This window comes from Barbus barbus (assembly GCF_936440315.1).
Source record: "Barbus barbus genome assembly, chromosome: 40".
Taxonomy (NCBI): Eukaryota; Metazoa; Chordata; class Actinopteri; order Cypriniformes; family Cyprinidae; genus Barbus; species Barbus barbus.
This window is the reverse complement of record NC_136718.1, coordinates 18,744,338-18,759,812: the sequence shown is the minus strand read 5'-3', so window position 1 is coordinate 18,759,812 and position 15,475 is coordinate 18,744,338. Positions and strand designations below refer to the sequence as shown.

Below are 15,475 nucleotides of genomic sequence, written 5' to 3'. Positions count from 1 at the left end.
ATGCAGTGTGAAAATGTGTCATGTTTCATCTATGATAATATGGACATGTAGTTGTAAATTAGGGGTGTTTAGAGAGGGCGAGGGACAGAGACTGAATACTAGTACTGGAGGAAGATAGAAGAGATGGATAATAGATAAAGATAGATGGATGTTGTATGACTCAAGTGTCAAAAATGAGAATCTTTAGTTATTTCCATCCAGCACTTGTTTCAGTTCAACACTCAATCGTTCCATTTGAATGAATGCTTGGACGGATAATAAAAGAAATCATAGAACAGCTCCCGGACATGAGCCTTCCCACTCAACAGAGAAAGCCTTATCTCTGGGAATAATCACTCAAATTCTTGATTCCTAACACCACATTTGAGCTCTGATACAAGTCTACACTCTCAGTTCATTCTTCTGCCTGAAATGGGAGAAAAGTCAAAGGAAAAGCATCAAATGGTTCTGCAAAATGTTGTCATTTGGAGACCAAATGAGCATATCAAATCTGACAAAAAAAAAGTTTTTAAATCAATAAATTGCACGCATTAACAAAAAATACCATGTGACAAAAATCCCCCTAAGTGAGACATTTAATAATAATAATTAATTTTTAATTTTATTTTATTTTCTTCTAGATTTAGATTATTATTATTATTACTACAATAACAAAGAGTAACAAGTAATGATAAATAATTACACTCAGCACAAATGTAATGAAATTAGCTATTTAAAAACTAAACATTAATAAATAATCATCTACAATAATAAGAATAATAAACTGAACTTCAATCATGTCGATGTAATCCGACATTAAAAATATTACGGAAATTGAGAATAAATAATTTTTAGTGTACATCTTAAGGAAAATGTAATTCCTTAGGTAATGGTGCCCATGGATGACAAAAATAAACTGATACAATAACAATCAGCACAAAAAAAAAAAAAAAAATCAAAATAATAAATAATCTATGTATGTTGACAAGCATGTGTTGATGTATTCTGATATCAAGAAATTCACAAAGTTATTTTTAACTATACTGAGCTCCTGTATCTTATAGAAAATCTCATTCCTTAGGATATGACACCTTAAATGCACAACAAAAATAAATGGAAATATTAACGCTCAGTTGGTCATGTAGGGACCCCCTCTTAGAGCGGCATGACCTGCAGGGAATGCTTCAATATGTGCAGTGAGGCCTGTTCACCCAGCAAATGCATTGTTACAACACAGCCGTTAGAAAACCAGCTTTACCACGAGACACAGTGAGAACAGACAGGAATGTTGCACATTTCAACTGATATATAGTAAAAATATCTCTGTTTGTATTAACATGGCATTTCACACAATTCCCATGTTTTGTCAACCCCAATAGGCAGGATCCTGTCTATGAAACTGGCTGAGCAGGTTTATTCTTTTACAGAATGCAAATGAATGAGTAAAACAACTATGCCAACCGTTCGGTTGTAAATAAAGTAGAATCTGACATGAACTGCAGTATTTCCACTTTTTTTAGATTAAAAATGAATAATTTGCATTCTCCTTCCAACTTTTTCCATTTATGCATGTAATTTTAGATCGTATCTCTTACACAAACATGAGAGCACATTCTAACTTGCTAATACACACACACTCTCTCTCTCTCTCTATTTCTCCCACACACGACAGGCGTAGATTCCTCTCAGTGTACACGTTGTTCCCCAGAGGAATTATATTTTGGGCTTTCAGAAGGGTGTCGTGGGTGGGGATTGCCGTTCCCTAACATTAGCCTTGAGTTTAAAAATAAGCTCTCATCACATGAAAACAATAACGGCACTTAGATGTGACGGAGTGCGAGTTCGCAAAGTCAGGCCCCTCTGGGATTATCACACTACTTGGCAAGTGTAAGTGACACCATCACTCTCACCTGGACCTGAGGAAAATCCTGCACCACGGTAAAACACAAACAAGTTGCTAACAACATGGTGCTGACTAATTTACCAGCTACCAATATTCCAGTTCTCTGCTTCAAACAAGTTGCAGCAAATAATTTTCCCTATTTTCCAACAGCATAAATTAACCTCATCTGGTTTATGACAATCTCAGTATAGTCTGATAAAGAATGTATAAACAACCACCATGAGCTTGATTGTCACATTTCACAAGTAATAAAGAATTGTAATAATTTTAGACCAGATTAAATAAATTAATAATAATTCAATTAAAATAGTATTATTTGATATAAATAAAATAAAAAAAAATTGAATACTAAAAAATGTATTAAAATGAATTATTTGAGATGAAAAGCAATAAAAACTTAAAAATAAAGCAGCCAAGCGTGATCAATATTTGCACTGCCAGCCCATCTGGAACCCATGTTCAAGCAGAGTGATATTAACAGTGAAAGTTCCAGTGCTGCTGGACTATATATCAGCTCTCTTGGAATGGCCCTCAGCCAATCAATTTAAATGACTGGAATTAACTTGTGTAATATTAACTAGATAACATTAAAAGGTTGTCATGCATCTGCAAAGATCATCAGCCTATCCTTAGAAAGTAATTGTAAACCAGTAGTTACATGTGTGTTCTAAAAAGCAAAAGGTTGAGGGTGGATCTCTGAGCACTGCTAGCATGAGGATGTGCACCATCTACAGATGAATGGCTGATGAAAGCCATTTAGTCATTCAGAATTAAAGTATTTGTCATTAAAAATATTCAAATAACTTAATAGGAGTCTTTCTGTAAGATTCAGAACTACGCAGGCTGTGATGAATTTCAGATAAGTGTGATCATGCGTTTCATTTTTAAAAGGAGAGACAGAATTTTGTCATTTGATGTTTTTCATTACGAATTCAGGGCTAAAAGTGTGCACTTGAAAATCACATTTGTGTTGCTTTGGCATTCAAAAATATTATGCCATTGAGGATGTAAAAGCAATATAACGTTTAAAAAAAATAAAAAATTTTGTGTATTCTCAATGTTGTCAAAGTGTTTGACCAACACCAAAGCAAACCTGAAGGCCAAACTTCCACAGAGTAGCTATAAAATAAATGGCTAATTGATTAAATCCTAATGGCTTATGATTTTGTTAATGTGTAATGGTCCAGCCGGCTTCACTGGTAAAGCAGGGCAATACTGCCATCTAGCGTTCCGCGGTAGAGCTATCACTACATCAATTGCGGGGTGTTGCTTTCGCATTAGCTATTAATAAAGATATATGTGGATATTTATAAATTAAGCTTCCCTTAAAACTTTTTACACTTATTCGTTGGCTTCATTTGTTATTACAATTTTCGACAGTGGGATGTCACGGCGTAGGCTAATTGTGTTGCAGATTTGTTACCGAAACTCTAAACCGAATCGAAAAAAGGTGTAGTTTTTTTACCACATCTAAAAACATATGATGGAAATGATGGTGGTGGAATTTATATTTTTGTCGTTTTTGGAATAAAGTGGCCGACCCACTTATAGCCTAGGCAAATTTCATAGCTAGTATTTTATTATGTAGGCTATCCTAAACACGCTTAAATAAACAATATTTTAACACTTCTAAACTTGAGTTATGGCACACGATGATAAAAATAAAAAAAATCTGTTGAAGTGACATTTACCTTGATTTATCTTGAATGTACTTCACATTTTATCACCGGGATGAAACACGCGGTTTCTCCTTGGTAACTAAGTAGGCGACACTAACTTTTGAAAAAAAAAAAAAAAAAAAAGAAAAGAAAACCCTTCGTGGTTACTGAATTTTATTTGAAAATGCTGTCAAAACAGGTATATACTTTTAAAAACATCCCCTCCCTCAAACGCCCCATAGTCACTGAGTTCAGAAGAAAGTGTGTGTGCGTCGCCGCCCCTCTTAGCGCGCGCTCCAAGGCTCACCAAAATACCGGAGTGCGCTCTTCCAGACATCACTGAGACAGCTGCAGAGATGCTTGGATGATGTACTCCATCATATGAAACACATAAACCAGACTATCTACCACAAACCGACGCTTCGACGACTGTTTTTTAACTTTTAAACTAGGCTATATCCATGGAAACGCACAAGTGACCTTGGCAAACCCAGGACCCTTTGGAAGTTTTAAAACATCAATACGCGTTACTCAAGACAGAAAACTCGACATGAATGTTTCACACGGACTACTGAACCGGACGATCTCTACAGCGAAGCAGACTTTGGAAAGCGTTCGAGGATGCTGCAACTTCTCGGTGATCACGAGCGACGGGTTCGGGTCACCGATTCAGGACGAGCGCGATCAGTTCATCATGCGTTTGGTGCAGATCGCGGTTCTCTGCGTGCTGTCACTGACGGTCATTTTTGGCATCTTTTTCCTCGGGTGCAATCTGCTCATGAAGTCCGAGAGTATGTTACATCTGCTGGTGGAGGACAGAAGACCTTCTAAAGACGCGGATATTATGATTGCTGCATGAGTGGTGCCATAAATCTGACACAAACTGGCAATCTCTCATGAACGACACCTGTTGGTATGATTCTCATGCCAATGATGAACTAAATGTATTTTTATATAGGCTATTTCATCTTGTTGCAAAATATGGAGACCGAACAATGCATTCAACTTTTTTAAAACCCAGAAATGTGTGGTAATGAATAGTTGTCTACATCTTTCAAAACACATCTTAGTGAAGACCCCTGAAACAACAAGAGCAGAGAAAGACAAATTCATTCAGGACAGATCGTTTGAAATTGAGAAATGTGTCATTTGTTTTGTATTTATATTGGCTGAATTGATGATTTTAATGAATTGATTCAAGAATATCTTAATGTGTTAAAGATTGTGTGAACTTGCATGCAAAATGGATTAAAAAGAAATAGAGAACTCTAAAAACACTGTTCCATTTTAGTTCCTAGATGACATTTTAGTGTTTTTCAAAGGTTCAAAACATGACAATCCTGGATCTGTCCATCAGATTAGATGATTAACTAGCAACCATCACATTTCACACTCTTAATAAATACATAAATGTTTGTATTCTGATATATCAAATCACAAAAATCAGATACATGACTACTCAACTTCTGGAGGTCAGTTGCAAAGTCAAAGCATAGTGTCTTCAGTAGAGGAAAAAACGTGAATCAAGTTCTACAAAAATAAACATTTTTTAAAAGAAAGAAAAGGACAATAAATTAATTTAACTTCCATTTATCACATGACCTTTTCCACATGGAAGCACATTAGTTCATCTTTACACCCACAGTGCAATCACTTACAGCTAAAACGTTGGTGAACTATTAAATATCTCCACAAATATAAAATTATTAATCTACTTTTCATATTTGCTAGAAAAGACCAAACGTTTTAATTCGGTCAGTAGCTCATGTCCTTGGAAGCTTAAAACTGATGGTTAATGTTAACATGTTAAACTGCAACAATATGCTTTTCCACCAACAAGCAGCTAAAAAGCTTAGAATGACTCGAAATGTGTCAGCATTATAATTTGACATTCTGCTGACTCACCAGCTGCCTTTCCACATGAGCTTTAGCCTGAGGAGCATATAACAAGTGGTGCATTTGATTTTAACACAGTACCTTTCAACCACAAATATTGAGGTGAATGAGTTGTAATTCTGACTATAGTAGCACAGCAAACTAGAACATTATGTAACTTAACCTGCAGCCCTTAGTTTCTTAATTCCATTAACAAACTTTTATGCAAAATATCAGTGTTCATAAACCAAAACCTGAGGGCAACATTACAGAGATGCTGCATAATTATAATTTTTTTTTAAATCAGTTGGATAATACCTTGTCCCCTGTATTTGTACACACATTGCTGCGTACAAGCATGACATCATAAGAACACGGTCAAAGCCATTCACTGTATAATACATGTGACTGCTGAAAATGTGCCAAAGATGTTACTATATTCGGTGCCTTAAAACAGATGGTGCTGAAATACATGCAATGGAGAACAGGGAACCATAATCCAAATTAGAGATTAAGGCTGCATGCTATATCATTGACCCCAATCCTAGGACATTAAGCTCACCAGACCCCACCCGCACACATGTAACCGGCCACTGCTGATTTTTATTTTTTAATCACAGTGCTTTTTATGAAGCTTGTAATGCACTGCTTTATCATACAGGTGCTGGTTTCTTACACTATAAACAGCATAATCTAAATTTGTTCAGTTTTGATTGATAAATAGGCTATGATAAGGCTCAGGTGGAATCCCTCTTAAATTCATATTTTATTCAGTAAAGATTAATCAAATGTCACAGTAAAGACATTTAATGGCCCGGTTTCACAGACAGGGCTTAGACTAAATCAGGATTAGGCCATTGTTCAGTTAGGAAATTTAAGTCATTTTTATTAACATGCCTTAGAAAAAAACATTACTGGTGTGCATCTTGAGACAAAATAAAGGCACTGATATATTTTAAGACCAGTCAGTGCAAGTTTCTTTCAGTTAAAACCACTTAAGACTTACACTTTAGTCTGGGACTTGGCTTAAGACTTGTCTGTGAAACCGGGGGATAATGTTACAAAAAAATATTTCAAATAAATGCTGTTCTTTTGAACTTTCTATCCATCAAAGAATCCTGAAAAAAAAAAAAAAAAAAAAAGATTCATGCTCAAAAATATTAAACAGCTCAACTGTTTTTAACATAATAAAAATAAATGTTTTTTGAGCACCAAATCAGCATATTAGTATGATTTTTGTGTTTAGTGTAATTGAGATACTATTAGTTTATATTAATATTTTAAATTTTTTTTTTTACATTTTCTTTTGTCATTTTTATAGTTTTTAAAATGTTTATATTGTTTTTATTCATTTTTATTTCACGTTAATTTCTTGCAAGTTTTTAGTTTACAATAACAGCCCTATACTGCATTTTGGTCAAATGAATGCAGTACATGTGTATAATATTGCATATTCTCATTGGGCCGGTCTAGGATGAATATATATTATGGGTAGATATCTTTATGCTCATCTGGTGTTTAAATATTTCACAGTTAAGAGATAAAAAATTTAAACTTTTTTCAGCCTGTGGAGTTGGACTCTGCCATCTATGAATATCTTATTTTTCTCCCTCAGAATATCATGATGACGGAACTAAAAAGAGAGAATCTTGCTACGGGTTCTCATGAACTTTCCCCAGAGAGCCACTGAATGATTGATGCTGTGATTGCTTTATATTTCTTCAGCCCTTATTTCAAGATAGAGGGAGAGCGAGTGGTAGCATGGATGAAAGGAATGGAAGAAAAGGTCACTCCCGGTGGTAGTGGCTGTCAGACAGCGGTATGGTCCTGAGAAGTGACGTGGCATTACGAACTGACAAAGCTAGAGAAAGGCTATGGAGCAGGGGAAATGTCAGAGTAAAAAGAGCGGAAAAAATGTGAGGCCTCTACAATACATGTTAGCATAAATGTGAAAAGCATAAAAAAGGGTCTAGGTGGGATGCAACCACCTTAACCTGTTATGCAACAAGCCATTGTGTAAAGCTCAAGGAGGCAGAAATCATTTCAGATTTTTATAGTGATTCTTCAGTAGGCCTCTTTGCACACAGGAAGTCACTCTTTGCTACCACCCGTCACTGAGACTTATACTGACAGAGAAACATAATTATAACAATGCCCTAAACTACTTTGAGGTGAATCCAAAACCATTCACCATCTATGAAATCTCTTCCTTTTAGATCATATCTGACAGCTTTAACTCCCACAAGTAATCAGTATTTTTATTCATCGTTGACAGATGTTAAACAAAATCAAGGGTCTGCCGAAAAGCCACGGGGGACACAGCCTAAAAAAGATTCTCTGGAGACTAACTGTGTGACTCGGGGAGTAAAACTTGCTGCATTTAATCACCATTTCATAGCCTCAGTTACCCTCAACTGACACTCAGCTTGCAATATACAGAAACCCTTCATTCAGAATTCAGTTCTTTGGAGAGGCTGTAGCTTAATTAAGTGTTTGCAAATGTGAAAGACTGAGTTTATAGAACATATATATAGGCTACTATTTGCCTAGCCTTAGTATGGTATTAGTCATACACCCACAGATGCTTTAAAAACTGACATGAGGCACCATGATGTCCAGACTTTTCTCATCCTTTTTAATTCACCCTGCTAATTCAGTTGCTATTGTTCTCTATCCTTCTGAATGCCTGTCTCTGTTTTGCATGCACAAACACAAATGCACTCCCTGTCGTCCCATGAGCCTCAGACTTCAGCTCAGCATTTGGGAGTAACAGCTGCATACCTTTCCATCACAGTCAGAACAGAGCGACCCATCACTCCAGTGGTGTGAAAGGAACAGGAAGTGACAGACTGTTTTTTCCCCCCTTCCCTTCCTTTTTGTTCAGTCCAACGAGTCTAAATGTGATTGACAGCAAAAGGCATTTTAAGCCCTGCCACAGTACTGCAAAGCGCAAATGTTTGTACAACGCACCAAATATTGCATAACTAGATTTCAATGAGAATTGACAGCTTGAGTTGCTGGCTACATATTACACATTTTATTTTCTGATGAAAGGCATGCGAGAGTGTTGTGGGTGTTGATATCAGTCATATGAGGAAAACATACTTTGAATTTCATTTGACACCGTTTCTGAATGCAATAAAAAAAAAAACAGCATTTTTTTTTTACTGTTTAAAACCTTTACTGCAAAAAAAAAATAAATAAATAATAAAAAAAAAAAAAAAAAAAAAAAAAAAAATCCCACAACAGCAACATTTTAGGTTTCAGTAAAAATTGTATGGTGGTGATGAGAAATCCAGAAAATGATGAATCAAAGCTCACAAGCAGCTTTTCCACAAGCTGAGGAGGTAAGTTTAAGTTTATTTATTTTTAAAGCACTTTCAAAACAGCCTAGATGCTGACCACAGTGCTGTACATGAGGAGAATAATAAGTCCAATATAAAATCCAAAATAAAATAGGCTGCTCGATATAACATGAACACACAATTTGAAACCGGAATGAAAGTCAACAAGTTGAAGGCCAAAGGAAAACAAATGAGTTTTAAGGAGAGATTTGAAAACTGATGAAGAGTGGGCCAACGTAAATTGTACAGGCAAACTATTCCACAATCGATGACCCACCAACGAAAAAGGTAAATAATGCAATAAACATAAGATGTCAAACAAAACTAATGTTTAAGTTATATAAATAAACCATCAATTGTGAAGTGTCACAGCAAATTCTGATCATGTCAATTGACAGTTTTGCACTGCAAATTACTAGTTTTTCCACTTTCAAAAACTTTCGCGGAAGTAGCGGATTTTTACAGTCCTTTACAGTTAAAATCTATCACTATTCCATAGTGTTCCATATGTGGAGGAAAAAAAAAAAAAAAAAAAAAAAAAAAAAAAAAAAAAAAAAAAAAAGACTATTTACAAAAAATAAACTTCCTATGAAAAAAAAAAAAAAAACCTGAAACTAAAAAACTATATCTATATTTAATGTTGGCCTGTAACTTGCTTACAATTGTGTTTCTTTAATATTAATTTACCATTCAAAATCCTCCATATGAGGAGAAAAACACAACTTTATGCACATTACATTTACTTCTATATTTGGTGGAGGATGCCTTCTATAAATGATTTCAATATAAATTAAATACATTTACCTGTATATTATCTGAGTTATTTTAAGAGAAAAATGAAAAAAAAAAAAAAAAATTGTTCTAGCTACAAGATGAACACTGACACAATATTCCAATAATACACTAAAGTCCTTTAGTGTAAAGAGATTGGGAGTCTGCGCAGTGATGCAAGCAGCCATGGTAGCCATCAAGCATTTCAGAAAGCCGTTATAAACAAAAACAATCATGTAAAATGGTAATATAAGTCTTAAGGAACAATGATGTAATCAAATTCATGCTGATTGTCTACCCACTCACTCTGCATGACTGAGCTTCCCATGGGTTTCTGTCAGAAATGTCTTGCTGAACCTTTTCAAACATGCAGTCTCAAACTGCAGCGCGGTGAGTCCTGCTGAGCAGCTTTCACACAGTGCTTACGCAGATGGTGACCCAGACAGTGCGGAAACCTCAACCTAAGCTCAGAGTCCTTCAATCATCACATTGCATGCAAATAATACACCTTTATTAGACGCACCCCCCCCCCAAAAAAAACCTTGACTCATTTATTACATGAAGTCAATCTTAGATATTAAGTCATAACTATGGCACAAAGTTGAAATGGAAAGTTAAAATAACAGTCAAATTAGATGAAATGTCAAAATGATACAATTAAATCGAAATTGAGATACTAAATCATAATTATGACAACAGTAAAATTATGAATGTCAATTAGATGAAAATTGAAATTGAGTTAGTCATAATTGACAAAACACTTTAAAAAGTCTAAATTATGAAGTTGAAACTGACAAATCAAAATAAAGATACTAAATCAGAACTATAGCGAGTAAAATTATGAAATTGAGAAGTGAAGTCATAATTGACAAAAAAAAAAAAAAAAAAAAAACGACAATCAATAAACTTGAAACTGAAAAGGATGAAACTGACAGTCATACTTATGAAAAGTTGAAATTATGAAGGACACCAAGTCAAAATTATGAGATCGTCAAATATGTGGTGGAAAAGCTATTTCTCACTACTTCAATAAAGAGTAATAATGAATAATATTACCATTTAAAAAAAAAAAAAAAAATCTACAATATCACACTGAACTATGAAATTCTACTCTATTTTTGCCTCAGTAAACAGCAAGCAAATGCTGATGTTATGTGCTCTCTGATGTAACTAAAACGCTGGCAGAACGGAAAGACAGCACAGGCTGCTAGAATTGCTCTCTGGGGAAAATTAATTGAAGGACAGAATACATTTGCACCTCATGAATAGTATATACAGCAACCCAGAGAAAGGGCAGGGAACAATATTCATACAACAATAACACTATTTCATGCTCCAAAAGATGAATTCACATCCAATTTTATTATCCAAGTATAGCCTATTAACGACCACATTAAAATCTAGATGAATGAGACCAAAATGCAATTCTACATTGCATTATTTTTCTTTCAACATCGCTGATGGGTACAAGTGACCCATTTCTAGTCAGCTCCACAAGTAAAATCCCATTCTGCAGACCATCGTGGTCAATGATGAACGGACACGCACGTGTCAAAATCTAAAACACTGAGCGAAAGGAAGTGTGTGAGAGACTACAGTATGACGCTGGCTAATTTCAGCATCTGTTGGAGGGAGAAAACCAGATGCAAATGAGGAGTCCTTATTGTCAGTCACGTTGCAGCATGTCATGTGTGTAATCTAGGATTTGTCTCTGCATTCAGATCTGGTTTAGTTACGTCTTAAGATTAAAGAATTGAGTAGTAGGGCAATATTCTATCCCATATTAATGAGCTATGGGAGAAAAATCCTGTGGTCTCATGAGATTTTTATTTTTAGCATTTCCCAAATACCATTCATGAAGCTATATTCTAAAAGTTTGAAATAAAGAACAAAAATACAATTCTTCAACCGTGTATTCCTCTCTTTATCAAATGCATTATCCATTTTTACTGCTGTTGAAAAGTTAGTGGCTTTTTTTTTTTTTTTTAAAGCAGAGATGCATTCAGTTAATTAAAAGCAACAGTAAAGACGTATATTGTTATAAACAAAGATTTATCAAGTTGTTTTTAAACTTTCCATGCAAATTCTGGAAAAAAAGTTAAATTAGGTTTAAATTATTGGTTTTCAACACTGAAAATAAGCGTTACTTGAGCACAATTATATTAGAATGATCTGCCCTCACAGGAATAACTTGCACTTCACAACATTAAAAATAGATTTGTTATAATTAAAATATTATAAACTAATTAAATTTTAGATTTTAAATTGTAATTTTACAATACTGCTGTTTTTACTGTATTTTGTTAAATAAAATGCAACCTTAGTAAGCATAAGAGACCTCTTTCGAAAATATTAAACTTTACCAAACCCAATTTCAAGTTTTCAGAAGTAGTCTTTTACATAATGAAATTTGGACATTATTTCTTGCACCATTTTAATTAATCCTTTTCACACTTACAAGTAAATAAAAACACTTTTAGATTAAGTATAGGGCATCATCTTGCAGGATATTGCTTTAATTTGAACCATCATTTGAAAAATCAAGAACCACAAAACTCCAACAGCACTGCACTTAATTTGCTCACATGCCCAAAGTGTGAAGTTCAAAAAGGAAAACGAGCTTGTAAAGTACTCCTCGGAGCAACAGTGCACCGAAGGAAGCGCTACACAGCTGTGTTTAACAGGCACAAATATACAGACACCAGAGGGGGCGAGCAATCAGCCCACGCAAACACAAGCACACAAACGGAGACCCTGTCATTTTTGCAAATGTCTGTAGTCAGTGCCGCTAGCAGGGGAGAGCTGGTGTGGCCAGCTGTCTGTGCGGGTTAAACGAGGCACGGGAGATGAGGAAGAGGGGGCAGACCTGTGGTCCTGCCATACTAACTCATGCTCCATTCATATTGACACATGGGTCACACTAGCCCATCGTCTCTGTGACTCAAAGCAGCCACTCTAACGAAAAAGGACAGAACGTTCACACACTAATTAAAAATGCTCAAAGCACACTGTGCAAGAACATAACGGCCTCAATTTCAAAAAAAAAAAAAAAAAAAAAAAAAAGCAATAGAGGTTTGCATTTAAAGAAATCTTTAATGAATCATACACGTCAAGATTAAAGGTTACCACTTCCACAAAATGCAAAGAAAGTTTAAAGCAAATAGTCCAGAAAGAATGGCACTGATGGTTTTTCCTTTGAAATATGACACTCTATTCTTTGGTTTAATAAGGAGCGTCTCTACACATGGACCATAGCCGGTTATAAACAGTGTATTAACTTTTGTAGAAAATAGGAAAAGGGAAACTTCACAACACTTTAAAATTAAAAGCTTTAAAATATAAGTAGACTTTAAACAAGTTGGGCTAGAAATCACACAGGGCTCAAAGTATTAAATAAGTAATATTAGCCAGTGAAGTCCATCCAGAGGTGACATCCTTAGTAAAAAGAGGGAGGAAAGGTAGTGAGAAAGACTGTAATATTGTTACATATATACAGCCAGGGGCAGGTAGCATAAACTACTTGGACAAATCTTAAGATAGGAGTCATCCATTTTTCTTCCCTTCAAAACAGTTAATACATACTTTTTTTTTTTTTTAAGTTCAGTTACAAAAAAGCAGATTGTCTATAGGAATCTGAAAAGAAAGACTGATTATGCCTGGTCTACTACTGGTTTGTGAAACTAGTTCTTAAGACGATCTTAACAGTGGCTGCGTTTATGCAACTGGCCCCTGAAAAGGTCACAGGACTGCTTGAATCATCTAAGAGTGCTGCTGCCATCTACAGGAGCGTTTGTATCACCCATAGATAGAAGAGCAGACTTGTTTATAAGCTAAAACCCATAATAAAGTGCTTACAGAGTTTCCATGGAAGAGTCCGTGGTGCCCGAAGTCCATCGGATAAACTGATAGTGGTAGATGGCTCTGGCCTAACAAAAACATGTGTAAAGCAATTATTTCAGCCTCATTTTGTCAAAAAAAGAAAAAAAAGAAAAAAAAAAAAAAAAAAAAAAAAAGAAAGACAGGTATGCAAGTATAAATAAGAGTGCCCCTAGTGGTTAAACTTGGTTACTTTCAACCAAACCATTACAAGGTTAAGTTTACCCAAAATGTAATGCTCAGAAACATTGCATATCAAGGAAAAATAACATGAAGACTCACTTGTTTTGAGCAAGCTGATTGTTGGATTCACCCCAGACAAACATAGCAGCATTATCATCAGTCTCTGCAATCAAAGGCCCAAAAACAGAAAATCATCCAGAAAGCAGCGATTTATTCATTTAAGCCAAAAATGTAAATACAGAACCCAGAAACTATACATATTAAATTAGGCAAATATGCAGTAGAAGCCTAGTATACGAAAACAATTCAAAACGGCATAGCATGCATTCAACAGGTCACAGACCGGTTTCCCAGTCCTCATCGGGGGAAGGGTTTGTCCAGGTGTTAACAGGCACCTGGAACTTCTCCAACAGCTCTACATTTCCTAAAAAAATAAAAATTCACTGGTTATTTTTATCCAAATAATAACACTAAGACTTTTCTACATGAAAGTAGAGTGAATTGATCACAGTAACAGACCATGTTCAAATATGCGACACTAACCATCTTCAGCATTTAATGTCCTCTTGTCTTCACAGTTTGCGATGTGATGAGACAACTCATGCTTGGGAATCAAGTGCCTGGCATTGAAGGGGCAGGTCTTCAGTTCACTGGCCAGTTTGGGGTGGTTCTGAAACAGATGGGGGTAGACAGATAAAAGTTCTCACACCAATGCCAAGTACAGGGTGTTTTCTGCCATAACCCACCTTCCTGCACTTGAGAACATGAAAAGGGAAGCGAGAGGCTCTGATCTGGTGGTTTTTGTCATATGGGCACTGCACAATCTTGTTGGGGTCACTGGCGTCATCACCACAATCTGTGGAAACAAGAGGCGCCTTCATAAAACTCTGGTTTACACACAACGCGCTTTCCATTCCACTGTGCTACTCGTCCATTGTTTTTCTATGCTAAATATGCATTTTTTAACTATTTTGCGACTTAAGTGTTAGGCCTATAAAAAACTGCTTCGTTACCGGTTTCTTCATTCCAGCCTTGCTGTTGATTTTCAGAGTTGACTCCAGACGGGCCGACGCTGCTCCCGAATCTAATAGCGGCCATGCTTGCGTCCTTCTGGAGATCCGGCTAGCTTGCTCGGCCTTGCGTGCTGCGTTGACTTTGATAAAAATGTCACCCTAAATAAAAAAAACACAATCCAGTTTAAAAACAAACCAAACTATAAAAATAAAAAAAACTGATGAGTAGAAAAGCGACGCGTTTTAAACAAGACAGTCAAACCACTTGAAAGAAGGGAGGCCGCCGAGCGCCAAAAATCAAGGAAGTTCGATCAAAAAACATTTGCAAGTTCTCTTTAAAAACCACAACTTGAAGTGCTTTTTAAATTCTTTAAATAGCATTATCTTGTCAGAATACTTACAACTTGTCTTTTGTAGGTGAGGAACGGCGCGCGCTCCCCTCCCCCTTCTGCTGACTTCAATCAATTGACTGTGGAATGTCACGTGATGCACTAATTAAAAACCTTAATTTGTTTCGTCATTAATGTGTCATCATAATAATAGACCACGGTCAACACTTTTCCAAATACAGGCAGTATACAAACAAAATCTAGCAAAACGGCTTTATATAAAATATAATAAAACAATTAAATTAAATCAGATTAGACTATTTTGAGGTTTCAGCCAACAAAATATGAGGGATCATTAATCTATATACATACATGAGGCAAGAAGACTCATCAGTTTTATCACACAAATACTACGGTAATCATCTACACAAATATCGGGTGCGCATTGCTTACTATAAATGCGGTTATTGAAGCAGCCAATCACAGCGCCGAGCCCGCATTCCATTCTCTGAAGACACGCCCACGCAGAACTGTCAGCTGCTCA

At 35.7% G+C, this 15,475-nt stretch overlaps 2 protein-coding genes across 2 annotated transcripts; one reads left to right on the top strand and one right to left on the bottom strand.

Annotated features, from left to right (window-relative positions):
• Positions 1-4,090: 4,090 nt before the first annotated feature.
• On the top strand, positions 4,091-4,399 carry LOC306859798 (protein reprimo A-like; the record flags this gene model as incomplete). The annotated part of the gene is made up of 1 exon (XM_079401069.1): positions 4,091-4,399. One exon carries the CDS (start codon positions 4,091-4,093, stop codon positions 4,397-4,399), a length of 309 nt encoding a protein of 102 aa, XP_079257195.1.
• A 7,557-nt stretch (positions 4,400-11,956) lies between these two features.
• LOC306859797 (gametocyte-specific factor 1-like) lies at positions 11,957-15,365 on the bottom strand. Its single transcript, XM_079401068.1, has 9 exons — positions 15,304-15,365; positions 15,004-15,071; positions 14,603-14,761; positions 14,336-14,445; positions 14,133-14,259; positions 13,933-14,013; positions 13,689-13,752; positions 13,386-13,456; positions 11,957-12,965 (listed from the first exon to the last, which is right to left on the bottom strand). Coding segments are annotated over exons 3-9 (540 nt in total). The 5' UTR covers positions 14,688-14,761; positions 15,004-15,071; positions 15,304-15,365; the 3' UTR covers positions 11,957-12,963.
• Positions 15,366-15,475: the final 110 nt, after the last annotated feature.

What these genes read in the sequence shown, in the direction of transcription:
- LOC306859797 (XM_079401068.1), bottom strand. Translation starts at nt 14,687, where the DNA reads ATGGCCGCTATTAGATTCGGGAGCAGCGTCGGCCCGTCTGGAGTCAAC. An exon ending in CGATGAGGACTGGGAAACCG is followed by an intron (nt 13,753 to 13,932) that starts GTCTGTGACCTG and finishes CTTTGATTGCAG; the next exon opens with AGACTGATGATAATGCTGCT. An exon ending in AATCAGCTTGCTCAAAACAA is followed by an intron (nt 13,457 to 13,688) that starts GTGAGTCTTCAT and finishes TGTTTTTGTTAG; the next exon opens with GCCAGAGCCATCTACCACTA.